The sequence below is a fragment of the Phyllostomus hastatus genome, unplaced genomic scaffold (genome assembly GCF_019186645.2).
Source record: "Phyllostomus hastatus isolate PE091 unplaced genomic scaffold, TTU_PhHast_1.1 phas_contig_40, whole genome shotgun sequence".
In the NCBI taxonomy this organism is placed as follows: domain Eukaryota; kingdom Metazoa; phylum Chordata; class Mammalia; order Chiroptera; family Phyllostomidae; genus Phyllostomus; species Phyllostomus hastatus.
This window is the reverse complement of record NW_025333872.1, coordinates 23,044,581-23,059,158: the sequence shown is the minus strand read 5'-3', so window position 1 is coordinate 23,059,158 and position 14,578 is coordinate 23,044,581. Positions and strand designations below refer to the sequence as shown.

General features: G+C 33.7%; 1 protein-coding gene and 1 pseudogene across 1 annotated transcript in view; one reads left to right on the top strand and one right to left on the bottom strand.

Moving 5' to 3' along the window:
- Positions 1 to 14,578, top strand: part of EYS (eyes shut homolog) — a 1,607,944-nt gene that overhangs the window by 261,103 nt on the left and 1,332,263 nt on the right. The window contains 2 exon segments of the mRNA XM_045842859.1: positions 3,679 to 3,872; positions 4,741 to 4,868. Coding sequence (XP_045698815.1) covers positions 3,679 to 3,872; positions 4,741 to 4,868 — 322 coding nt within the window.
- Positions 1,101 to 2,092, bottom strand: LOC123822159 (annotated as a pseudogene).

Genomic DNA, 14,578 nt, shown 5'->3' with positions numbered 1-14,578 from the left:
ACTAATCATCAGAGAAATGCAAATTAAAACCACAATGAGATACCCCCTCACACTGGTCAAAATGGCTATCAGCAATAAATTGATAAACAACAAGTGCTATTGAGGATATGGAGAAAAGGGAACACTTTTACATTATTTGTGGAAATACAGATTGGTGCAGACACTGTGGAAAGCAATATAGAGACACCTCAAAAAATTAAAAGTAGATCTGCCTTTTGACCCAGTGATCCCACTTCTGGGAATATATCCAAAGAAACCCAAAACACCAATTTGAGAGGCAATAAGCACCCATATGTTCATTGCTGCATTATTTATAATAGCCAAGATTTGGAAGTAGCTTGTGTCCATCAGTAGATGAGTGGATAAAACAACTGTGGTACATATACCCAATGGAATATTAGTTGTCTGTAAAAAAGAAGAAAGTTTTACCCATTGCAATAACATACATGGACCTGGTAAACATTATGCTAAGTGACATAAGCCAGTCAGGAAAGACAAATACCACATTATGAACATTGTATGTAGAATCTAATGAACAAACTAAACTAACAAGCAAATGAGAGACAGACTTATAGAGAGCAGGATGACAACTATGGGAAGTTGGGGGTGGAAGAATTGAGCAAAAAGGAAAAAGGAGTTGTGGACATGGGCAAATAGTATGGTGATTGTGGGGTGGAGGACTTATAAAGGGGAATAAATGGTCATGAAAAAATACAATTAAATAAATAAAATGGATAAAAAGTTCTTTTCAAAACATTGTATTGGGACAATTTTATATCAACATCTAAGAAATATATGTATCTATATATATATGCATGTGTATATATATTTGTGTGTATACAAACACACAGACATATTGTATATGAAATATTATATCCTTATCTCACACTGTAATTTTTTACACTATAATAATTAATTTTATTTGTTTAAGGATTCATATTGTAAGCATTAAACTAAACATGGGCTTTGATTCTGTGAGCCCAAATTCACATATTTAGAAAGATAAAAGCAAACTGTGATCCATGGACATGGATGGAAACTAAAGGCACATGGCCATTCATGCTGTAGTTTTTAAATTTCTACAGCCTAGAAGCCTGAAGTCACAGGTCTTTGAGGTCCTTCTGGATGTTCCACAGAGTATCTGTGCTTTTCTTGAGTTGAGCAACCTCATCATCCTGCAGTTTCTGGTTGATGACCCTGGTTAATCCCCGAGCATTCAGGATACATGGAAGGCTCAGGAGGACTTCATTCTCTGTGCCATATAGCCCCTTCACCATCATTGACAGTGAATGAATCTTGGATACATTTTTCAATATTGATTCAATGAGATCAGCCACACTTAATGCAATAGCTCAATTAGTGTACCGTTTAGCTTGATAATTTCATAGACACTTTCAACCACCATCTTAGGCACTTCCTTCCAGTTTTCACTATTATTGCCCATTCCCATTTCTGGATTCAGTTCCTGAAGATAAATGCCTGCCGCATTCACTCCACTCAATGCAGCCACACTTGAGTCCCCATGTTATCCCAAAATTCCCATGGCAGCTTCTGGGATGAATGCCAAGTTTTTCAGCCATAAGGCAGCAAAATCTAGCAGAATCCAGATTACATCCACTTTTAGTAACAAAGTGTTTAGGTAATCCACTTAGTTCCCAAGTGCCATATGTGAGAATGTCCACTGGGTTAGAAACCACAGTTATGACGCAGTCAGGGCTGTGCTTGAAGATCTAAGGAGTAATTTTAAGACATTGACATTCCTCTGCACCAGGTTGAGATGACTCCTTTTTGGTGGTGAACTCCTGTGGTCACCACCCCAATCCTAGAATTGGTGGTCACAGAGTAATCATTGGCTGCCACAATTTTCGGTGTCAGAAGAAATAAGCTCTCATGCTGCACACCCATTTTTTCTCCTTTGGGTTTATCTTCCAAAATATCCATAAAAGCAAGCTCATCAGTCAGAGACTTTCCTCGAACACTTATGGCATAGCTACAGCAACTTGTCCGACACCCACAGCACTGATCTTACTGTTTGGGACTGTGATTCTTCTTCTGCAACTGATGCAATCACTTTTTCCTTAAGAGTTGCCATTGTGCACAGGAGAGGGAAGGCTCTCCAGATCTTAGTAAGAGTCCTGCCAAGGAGATGATGTCTGCTGCGTGGGTCCGCGCCTACACAGGATCCACAGGAAAGGAGGAGGAGGAGGGGGCCTTCCCCCTCTGTAGCCTCTTCACTTTCTCTGATCATAAAAATTAACTCAAACATGTGAAAGATCTAAATGTAAGAGCTAAACTAATAAAATTTCTAATAAAACAAAAGAAATTCTTTATGACCAATGGTTAGTCAAAACTTTCTTTGATATTACACAAAAAGCATGATATAGCAGAATATGTAAAAGGAAAATTACCAATTGAATTTAATAAAATAAAAACATTGATAATTTGGACTTCAATGAAAATTTTTCTACCTAAAATTCACCTACTAAGAAAGTGAATAGAAAAATCAAAGCAAGACAAGGGGAAAATATTTTCAAGTCACATATATCATAAAAAAAGAAATTATATTTAGAATACAAAGAATACTCACTACTCAATAATAAGAAAATTAATAACACAATTTAAAAATAGTACTACATATATAAATAGAAATTTCTTTGAAGATTTTGTACAAATGGATATTGAACATATGAGAGGGTGCTCAAAAGTGTTAATCTTATGAAAATGAAAATTGAAAGCATAGGAGATACTATTTTACACCCACTAGAATGGCTATAAAAATAAGATAGACAATATCAAATGTTAGCAAGAATGGGGAGAAACAGGGTATCTCCTTCATTTCTGGTTCAGACATGAAATGGCACAGCCACATTGCAAAAACAGTTCAGTAATTTTTTGTTGGTAATTTCTTAAAAATTTAAACATAATTTACCATACACCTCAGCAATTCTACCCTTAAGAATCTGTTTGTGTATGAATTCATTACTTATAAAATTTAGTTGCTGAGCAAATAAATATTAAAGTTCTCATCCCAAGGGAAAAAAGTTACTATGCATAGTAATGAGTGTTAACTAGACTTGTGATTATTTCTTAATATTTACATTTTATGTTGTACATCTGAAACTAATATAATGCTAAATGTTAATTATATCTCAACAAAAAGTACAAAGTGGAAACAACCTAAATGTTCATTAACATCATGATGAAGGAATAAGCAAAGTGTTTTGTGAGTTACTCTTTGGCAATACAAGTAACAAAGTTCTGATACATGATACATCAAAAATCCTCAAAAGTTTTATGCTCAACAAAAAAAGCCAATCACAAAAGACAACATATTGTACCATTTTGTTTACATGAAATGCCCAGAAAAAGCAAATCTACAGAGAGAGAATGATTGATGGTGCCTGGGTCTGGAGTTGGAGACAATGAGCAACAATAAAGAGGGTCATGACAATGTGCTAAAAACTAACCAGCGCTTGCGGTTCAGTAGCACTATATGTTTGCAAAAGTTACTGACATATCAGTTTGCAATGGATTAATCCTATCATACATAAATTATACCACAAAAGATCTGGTTTAAAACATTCCATATATCTATACACTTTTTCAATACACTTTTTCTATAAGATTTGCTACATATATATGTTTATATTTTCCTTTTTGTGTGTGTGATATTTTAAGGTCCATTCTGGGAAGAGTCAGTAGAATCTTGTTTTTCTTCATCAGGTTGGAAAAGAGAAATTTGCCAAAATAAAAGCTCTGCTTATATTTGTGTGTGCCCAGAGGGACTTCTCAATCAAAACTGTGAAATTGGTGTCAGTGAGTGTTTATGGATACCATGTCAGATCCGTGCCGACCACATTGACATTTCAAATGTAAGTTTGAATCTTACATACAAGAAAGCAGTATGAAAACATTTTTTACAATTATCACACTATTTCAAAAGTACAAATAATTATAGTTTTTACTCACTTATAATTTTAGTCAGGAAAATCAAGAAATCTACTTGCCTAATTTTTCCCATTTTAAATAGAAGCCATGCTTTCAAGTGCACCATTTGGTTTTCTTTTTGCCCTCACACCATCATTCTCTCTTATAAACAATATAATTTTGTAGATTTTTTAATGAATCACTTTTTAATTTTTTAGTTATCTGAATATTACATAATCACATATTCTAACTTTTAAATTTAGCATTTAAATAAATAATATTAGATAAATATTTAATAGTTCCCACAAATTAGTTTATTTTAGCAATATTCATATTTTAATTCATAATATGAATTCATATGTGTATCCTAAAGGCTTCTGTGCTCACATAGATGCTAGTTATGCTGGCTATCAACTAAAATCTGAGCTGGAACTATCAGTCAGAGCCCTAAATCTAACGCTCCTGTTTGTCTTGGGGGCTGACTTCCAAGATAATTAGACTGACATTATATGGCCTTTTAAACATAGCTCTGAAAGACAAGAACATCATTTCCTTTTCCGTCAGAGATTTCTTGTATTCAAGTGGGTGGCATGTAGTCCTCAGCTCTCATTTAGAGGAGTGTTGAATTCACATAGCTAGGAAAGGTGTTTGAAATGAGAGACACTATTGGGACATTTTGGAAAACAAAATATCCCACAGTGTCACACAGAAAACTTAAACTACAGGCTTGTAAAAATAATTTCCATGTTAGGATTTTTTCATTGTTTTTGAGATTTAAAAATTTTAATAAATATACATTTTAATCTTTCCTAGGATACCATATGCACCTGTTCACCAAAATTTACAGAGAAGCTTTGTAAGAGATTTCAAACATCATGTGACCAATTTCTTTGCAAGAATAATGCCACATATATGAACTTTGAGAAAGATTATCATTGCAGGTACAATTGATTCATTTCCTATTTTATTAAATAAAAATATATGGCTTTTAAAGACATGTTCTGTTTGAAGCTCACATTTTATTTAATGACATATAGTATTCTAGGATTGAGGGTGGGAGGTGGGGTAGGTGGGGTGGGGGAGAGTAGTGGAGGAAATGGAGACAACTGTACTTGAACAACAATAACAAAATTGATTCACAAATAAAAAAAATTTAAGTTCAAGTAGAACTTATTAATGTTTTATGTGCTGTTTAATTGTTGTGGTATTGATTTTGAATAAATATTTAAGAAATTCTCAGACATAATTTGGGCATGAGTTATAAATAAAACATATATTTTGCTTTATAATCATGATTTTTATTATAACTAAATAATATTTGAAGGTCTAGAAAAAGAGATACAGGTAAGTACCCACAATACTATTTCCATTGTATACATATAATGTTAATATTATATTGTGAAAGTATAGAGTAACCATCTCTTCCTTCAATTTACAGACCTCACCTAAGAATTTAATTTAGGGTCTTTAGGTAAACTTTTAAGAAACTGTGCTTTATCCAAATAAAAATTTTCTAAAAATAATTATCCATTTATAAATGACAGAAGTTATTGGGCCTGTAATTTTGGTCCATCATAAATAGCTTTGTAGGTACTTCCTCACACCATTAAGAAGTGTAATTTGTACTCTTCATACTTGCTTGACTTTTATCTGGCTGCTTAAAGTAAGTTCTGCTGGGCATTACTGAAAGGCAATAAACAGGCTTAAATTTTAGAATATTAACAAAAGCAGAAAATTAAAAGCTGTCATACAGAAAGATTTAAAATACATTGAAAAGAAACTTAGAACATGCATACACATCATAGATGTACAATTAATAGTACTTTCATCAGTTTTAAGAAATATAAATATAAGGTTTAAAAAGCATATTAAGATTTTAAAAATGTGACATTTTCAAAAGAGAATGAAACTTCATCATTATATGAAGATATTGTATGATCTAACTCATCTAGTAAAATGTATATATAGAGCCAATCTATAAATCTACAAATAAATTCAATTATTGTCCTTTTAAAAATACTGACTTAATTTATAACTTCTGTTCTAAGTCTTATAGTGCTAGTATTTTAATGAATCTACTTTAAAAAGTGGTCAACTTTTAAAAATAGGTATAGAACTATATTAATATGGGTAAATATACATTCATATGTAATATTTATTTTGCTTTTAATTAAATATGATGCTTTAACTGACTGTTATTAATAGCAATATTCTGGTTGTCTAGAAGGCTTTTCTTTTCAATCTTATCATCAAAGGGAAAACTAGATAACTAAGGCATTGTTGTCATCCCTCAGTTGATTGTTCTGTTATTAATTAATAGATTTCACTTTAAAACGATGGACTTTAATCTAGAAATCTTTATTAAGCATGTTTTAGATATGGCAAATGTTGTAGGAATTCAAGGTAGGTTCCCTAAAGATGAATGAAATATGTCAAATAGGTATGTCAGTTGTAGCAACTTGGATGTAAACTTACTTGTGAAATTAATATGAGCCATTACGTATTCTCATTGTTGAGATTGCCCAGTCTTTAACAATCTTACGTACGTTTTGCTCATTTCATATCTACCTCATTGAAAAAATTGTCCTATCTGTTGGGTAAATTAAGTCCCTGAATAATAGAGGGTAAAATATAGGGAAGGTTAAACAACTGCTTCAAAAGGGCAGACATACAGATAGCCTAATTTGAATATTGAGTAAAAAATTGAATCTCAGGAATAAATAAGAAGGTGGGAAAAAATTAAAATGTAAAAGCAGAAATTCTAGCCCTCAGATTCCCAGTCCCCAAACTAACCACTGACGGTCAAAAAAATTACTACTTCTGACTCAGATAAAGTATGAAGATAGAGTCAATATAAATTAATAAAGCATGAAGTTGAAATAATGACAAAAATCAGTCTTGAAGTCTATTTTTCTTTTCTCAAAGGTGATTAAGAGAATCCCTGAAAATAATAAGAAAAACAATAGTCCATTGACTTAAATACCTTTAAGTTAAAATTTTATAATCTCCTGCAGGTCTATTTAAAACACACATAGTTGTTTCCTGCCCCTGTAATTTCTAATCCAGTACATCTGGGGTGGGGATTGTAAACATGCATTTCTAACAAATTTGAAAGTGATGCTGATGCTACTGATCTGAAGACCATATTTTGAGAATTCCAGATTAAGATGGGTTAAGTTCAAACAATATCAATGCAGAAAATTCTTCTATTCTGCTTCCCCTACCATACCCACACACCTCAACCCAAGCATTTACTTTTCTATTCTGAATCTGGGAGGGAAAAAATGTGGGGTTGGGGAAAGAGTAAAATAAAGAGAGGAGAATAGGAAGGTGATGATATTATCAGTTTTTCTTAACACATAGACTGGATCTAAACTCCCATTACTCATTGAGAGAGTAACTGAAGCAAAATTGTCTCTGAGAAAAACAGTAAACAATGTTTACTAGGACTTATTTGATACCTAATGACCACAGCAAAACTGTTAAAAGGAGTTAAGTTTTACGTGTGCCTACAAATTAGCATTTCCTTTAACAACTAGAGAACTGAAAACTTTAGGTATCTATGGACACCTGGCAAACAAGTGTTATTTTTAAAAGCAGTAAATAACAGTGGTGAAGCTTCGTGTGTGGCATTGCTGGGAGCAGGTGGGACACAAGTGGAATCTGGCAGGAAGGAAAAAGGGACCATTGATGTCTTGGAGTAATCAGACAGGTGGAGCCCAATCTTGATGATTCTCTAAAATTACTGAGGGATGTTTTGTTGAGAGTGTCAATACTTTGGCTAATGGTTTAAAAATAAATAAAGTTTGTGAGATAAAGTAATTGCAGAAAATTTTGTAAAATGCTTGAAGAATTTAGCTTAATACACAAAGGGGATCAGCTAAGCTTCTGCCAGGAAAAGAATGGTTTACTCAGAGAAATTTGGAGGAGTTGAATGAAAATACTAAAGGATGTAAGAGGATGAAGGAAACCAAAAGAACCAAAAATGTATGATTAATCATGCTGGGTTTAGAAACAGTGGGGGAGGGGTGCTGTTTCCCTTCTGTATGCTGAAAGGGTAAGCCAAGAATGCAGTTAATAGAAATAAGAACTGTATCTGTAGTATGGAACAGTCTGACATTAACCATTAACTTAATGTAGATAAACATAGTTACCGCCAGCCTACAACCTGGCACTAGAGGGACTGAGTATAATGCATACCTATTTTCCTCTTACCCTCTGACCTCTGCTTGGTGCACCACATTAGTAGAAAACAGGTAGAGGCCACTGCTCAGCATCCTGAAGAACAGTGCAGCATAAAGAAGGATGGAGAGAAAGAATCTGTCAAAGATTAAGACTATTTAGTAGCCAAAGCAAAGTATGGGAGATAAATATAATAAGTTAAAAGTTATAAGATATTAGAGGGGATTATGCTGAAGGGAGAAGGAAAGATCAGTGTATTAAGAGGATGTGAAAAGAGTTATTTTCAGAGACTAAAATGAGTTGAATGTGTACCTGTCTATGGGCTCCTGAGGAGCATAATGCTTCATCTATCTTCTAGAAGGCAACTCTGAGTCTAAATATAATTAAAATACAGTGACATAAGAAGACCATGCTCTGAATTCGATGACTTGCAAATGCACAAGGACCTAGGAGCTACACAAACATATGACCACAAGCACGGCCCAAACTCAAGAGTCAGCTCTGCTGCACAGGAAGGTCACTCACAGTGAATACTGTGGTACAGAAATCCCTGCCCATTTCCAGCACCACAGCTGGCACAGAAATGGACCAATAGGCACTAAAAAATTCTTCTCACTCTTGTCTACCATCACTTGTTTTCTGTCTATTAAATGGAAAGAGGAGGGAATTCTGCCCCCACCCTGCACTTTTTGTTTATTTAGTGACAGAAAGTTGTTTTAAGGTTTTTTTGGATGCTCTTTTTTCCCCTTAGGTACCTTAAGGAAACATGTGACAAAAGCCTGCAACTTGAGTGATACTGCCAGAGGTTTTAACAAAAAATGAAACAATCAAACTCTATAATGATATATATATAAAGAAAAGAAACAAACAAACAGAAAAACTGTCTTGAAGCAAGTAGCTATGCTACAAGAGGCCATATTGTAATCATGAAGAAATCTAGAAAGGGAACAAAGCCTAAATACAAGTAAATGTAGGGCTGAGAGGAATAAGAGATAGAAGCATTGATCAAGGACTTCCCTAAACAGTTTGACCATGGGCTAATAAATCCTCTGCCAGTTTAGTATTTGAATTGAGATTATGTTGTTTAGAACTGAACATCTTCATTTGTACACTGGAAATAATTTTATTTTCTCACATATTTAAAATGACCTTTTGTCATAATTGTTGTTCTATTGTTTAACCAGTTATTAGTTATCTAGTAAAATAAACCAAAATATCCCTACAATTCAGTTGACAACTTTATATATAAATATTTTCAGTTACTATGAAAGTCTATTTTACTATGAGAGGCTCAAGAGTTTGACAGTGTTTTAATTATTTCTGTATCTCTGGAGCTTTTTCCTGCATAACACAGAGTATTGTACCAAGAGTTTATTTAATTTATTATTTAATTAGTTTCAAAACATTTTTTTTAATTTTACTGAATGAGATGAAAAGTCTTGACTCTGGATGTGACATGAAATAACTTATTCATTTGTTAATTTACTGATAAATTTTTGATTTCCTGCTGTTTCAGAAACATTTCTGCTATCATAGGAACTCTTATATATCAGCAGAGAAAAAAAAGAAAAAAAAAAAGGACAAGAAACTTACATTCTAGTAGTTAGTTATGTAATATTTTAAAGAATCCTCTGAATATCTTTTGTCTGCTAGCCTGCTGGTGATGATAATAACTAAGAACTCAGTTTGGAATATATTTATAAAGAAGGTTCAATTTTCAATTTTTGCTGAAAAATGACTGTGAATCAAGAGATAAAAGGATGCCAAGGGTAATTCTTGAGGTTGGAATATTATTTTCTAAAATGGGGAAATATTTATGAAAAGAAACATTATTGAGAAGGGTGAAAATCAAGAAGTCAGTTTGGGACATGTTAGCTGACACACCTAATACAGACGAATGGAAATAATAAGGTAGAGGTTCAGGTACATTAGTTTCCATTTTAGAAGAGACCACATTTGTACATTTGAAAGCCAGCAAAATGGACATGGCACTGAAACCCAGGAAACTGATGATTACCTTGGAGTGAGGCTACATAGGGAAGTGAACGGTTGGTGCACTAGCACCTTGGCTATTCTTATACCTGAGAGTTAAAAGGTAAGGATATAAAATTGAAAAGTAAGAATCAATGAATTGAGAGGAGAAAAATATATAGCATCATCATAGAAACAATAAATTATTTTAATCATATTAAGACAATGCTGTATTAGTTCAAGAATGAGGCTAGATCTAGTTAAAGGAAAATGAGAGTTGATCTTTGCAACTGAAAACTAAAGATGAGAGTTTCTTTGAAAATAAGAGTTTGACAGAATGGTGGGGAAAATATCGATGAGATCCAATTTGCAAGTGAATAGAAGGAAAGAAATGGGCTTTTCTTAAAAGTTAAATATAGAGTAAGGAAATGACAGGTGAAGAAAGTTCAAAACAAGTCATTTTTAAACAGATGAAATGTAATGTGGTACACAAGCAAAAGAGTTGGTTAAATAAGATGGCAGATATTATATCAATTATAGTAGGAGAGAATAGTAGAATATTTGTACTGATATAGGTGTTTTGAATAGATGGTACTGAATTATTTAGAAAGTGTCATCTGTTCTATTCTTTCAGAGAAACAAGAAGCAAGATGAGATGAGAAGCTATGAAACAGAAATCCAGATGAGTGGGAGGGAAATTTAGTATTATTAATACATAGCAATAAATGTCTTTTAGAAGTTAGTGCACATGAATTTGAAGTGAGTTCAATCTACAATAAATGTGGCATCCTCCAACCATGTATAATTACTCATATGCCCACAAGGAATCATTTGGATATTAAATTAAGCTAGGGTTTGGTCTTACCTAGGCTACAGTAATGGAGAGAGATAACTGATTTGAGGATGTATGCAAGAAGTGAGTATGGAAATGGACCATGTTATGTAGTTCAGGTAAGTAAGTAAGGGAGAATATGATGAAGATGGGGAATTAAAGAGTTGGTAGGGTCAATGGCTTACCAGGTTGAAGAATTATTGTTGAAAAAAATAACTAAAAAAAATGAGCCGGAAAGGAAAATGAGGCTATAAGATATTTAAAGTAAGATTAAGGAATTGTGATTATGGAAGGAATATAATTATGTATGATGGTATGGGAGTGTACAGTGGGAGTAGGTCGGAAAGTTAGAAATGAAGATTAAGATTTTTGTGTTGAGATGGTCTACTCCTTAGAGAAGCCAAAGTTTTAAGTGCAAATATTAAAATAACTAAGTGTGGCTGAGATTGCATTAAAGAAAGATATAATAACCAGGTGTTAAATATTAAAGAAGTAGAATTAAAGGGAATGCCCAGAAAGTGTTAGCTATGAATACAACAGATGGAGATATGAATGACATGGTTTAATGGCACCAAGTTTAAATAACTGAGATTTATCAGGAAAAAAATAACATGACACAAATGAGAAAACCACAATGAGAAATAGAGACACCTACCTAACATTCAGGCTCTGAAATGTGAGGGGTGAGGAAGAAAGAGTAGCCACCATTTAGGAGATTACAGTCAAAACGAAACAGTTTTTCCAGAACTGAGTGAGTATAAAGATACTCATTGTGTTGAATGACCTGAGAGCATTTGGCTTCTTGGGTGTCTGAAGTAAATGGTAATCAGGGGTAAACCATGATGGCCTAGAAGGTAGATCACAGGGGGCAACTGCAAGTGTTTGCATTAAGTTATGGGTGTGAGGGATTAACAGGAGGTCATAGAGCTAACAGATAATTTTTGGAAACTTCTTCAAAGGCAATGCTAAAGCTGCAGGTCTCTATGGGCCCCACTACATTTTTATGGGTGGTAATATCCAGGACATAGCAGAAGACAGCTTTAGTGAAGCTTTATGGGGACCCTGGTCACCCCTCTGATGGAGGCACGGGGATAGTGGAAGGAGAGGCATTATGACCTGAAATGCGGGTTTCTGAGTTCTTCATTATACACTACAGCAGGAAGTGTTCAATCCACAAGACCCAAGACCACATGAAGACTTTGATGACTACAATTAACTGTGCTCCTAATATTGCCTTCACACACACACACACACAAATGCATCCATGCACAGATGTACACATCTGTTCTAATATTTACAAATGCAAAGGATAATGTTGCCTATACACAAAGATGATCACATTCTGAATGTTTAAATTCAATCAGGGAAATATAAATCAGGAGCTAAATGTTAATAAAAACAGCTACTGTCTTTCTCTTACAATATTTTCTTTTCCAATCAATTATTTCACAAATATTTACTGTTACCTTTGTATAAAACACCAAAAACTAGGTATTAAGAAGTATAAATATGTTAAAAAACAGAAATTTTGTGATACACATGTTTTTACTTCTAAATCTTTTATTTTCTCTATTCAAATTGTAAGATATTTCATGGGAAAGTGATGTTCTATTTTATTCTGTCACCTTGCTGTTTTTTCTCTTCTTTTAGTCACTGAATTACAATTACAATTTGCCCTTGTTTAAGTGTCAATTCAATGCCTTAACATACTTTATTTTTCTCAAGTCAGTTTCAACATTTCATTAGTCTGTGTGATATCTCACTATATCAGGAATGAGTAGAGTTAAGGTTTTCAGTTTGTGTCAAAGTAAACCTAATTAGGCAGGCATTGTGACTTTGAAACAGAACATTGTACCACAGAATGCACATAGGTCAACATATAATAAAGTTATATTTTCGCATTAATTATGAAAAGTGCTTTAAAAATAGCTATCACACATTTGAGTGAGGAATTTGATCATTAAATGTGTCCATTTGGTCACTCAGTAATTTTCAACTAACAAGACACCTCCATTTCTTTGAGTTAATTATGTCAAAGCTGAGTGGTTACATTTTTCTTTCCCTAAAATTCATAACCCTATTTATAAGACTAACTTTTCCTTTTGAATAAATTATTCTAAAAGTTAATAAATGAAAAATTTTGTTAATGTTTAAGTACAGCTTCATAATTTGAGATTCTAGTTGTAAACCATATACAATTGAAAATATCTAGGACATTGTTGACATTTCCTAATCAAAAGTATCTTCTGCTACTATTCATACAGTTTTATATTTTCTGAGACTTTTGGAGTTAACAGAAGTCATTCTCAAATTCCATCCCCCAAGTGCTTCATTTTGACAATGTATGCTTGCATTAACATTACTTTTCTCCCATTAGTCCTGAGCCTAGTAATTTTCTTACAAGTAATAAATAATAAAACATTATGGCAGAATTTAGTATAGGCCTATGTACATAAAGGTTGAATTAACACCATGTAATCTCTAAGTGCTCAAGGACATAACTTATCAAATGAATTCCAGGCCCATAATTATCTGTACAATTTCTAACACTTCCAAATACCCAGTACTCTTCTGCTGTGCCTTCAGGATCTCCCTTTGTCAGCAGCCAGTTCTCCAATACCACGATCTCTTTTGTATACCTTTTCTTCTTTCCACAACCTGTATACAACTGGTGAGAAAGTGTATGGAGGGCCATGCTCTTATTACCATATCCACATCATTTTTCTTCTTGCTCCAGAAAAATATATACATTTTTAGCAAATGACATCAGCTGTCATTCTCTCTCTAACACTGTTTCTCCCTCCTAATGTTCCTTTTCAAAGTATGTCTTCTCCTCTCAATTGCTATCCACACCCCACTAATGGTTGTGCCATTTTGGGAATCTGCCTACCTTGGTTACTTAAATACTTTGACAATTATTTTTTTCTCCTCCTCTTGTTCTCAGTCTCTTTTTCAAGGTCATATGTTGTAATTTATCATGACCTATAATTGTATACCCTATGATATCTTGATTTAAATATTTCTACTCTCTAATCAACAATTCATGTATTTTGAGCTCACTCAATTACATACTCTATCACCAAAATTATCTAATGTTTTTCTGTAACCAAAGAGCACCCCTAATTATTTGACCACACTTTCTCACTTCTATCCCTCACCCTTGGCAGGTCCTCATTTTCCTTTTTCATAAAACATACCTTTATATTCACTCTCAAACTTATTTCTCTCTTCTTATGTTCTTTTGACTTGAAAACACCAAACTGGTTTAATTCTGCATCCCCCTGTTTACACCTGTGTCTATCATGCATATCTGATGTGGCATCTCAAACTTCATATATTCCAAATTAATGCTTGATATTTGATCCCTGAATAAACCTGCTTTTTTGTTAGTGTTCCTTGGATTTTTTTTTCTCTCTTTCCACCTACTTTTTGTCCATCAGTGACACAGACACCGGCCCGCAGTGTCCACAGCGTTATGGATCAGACGAGATAAATTCACATGAGCTACTGAGTCCTGTGGAGGAAAAGAGACAGCACAGCTACTCTCTCAAGGGGAGAGCACACCAACCCTTGCCTTGGCAAGCTTTTATTGGCTTTCTAATAGCATACATCAAAGAAGGTCTCATTCATTATACTTAGGTTTGCTTTAGGTAATTACTTTTCACA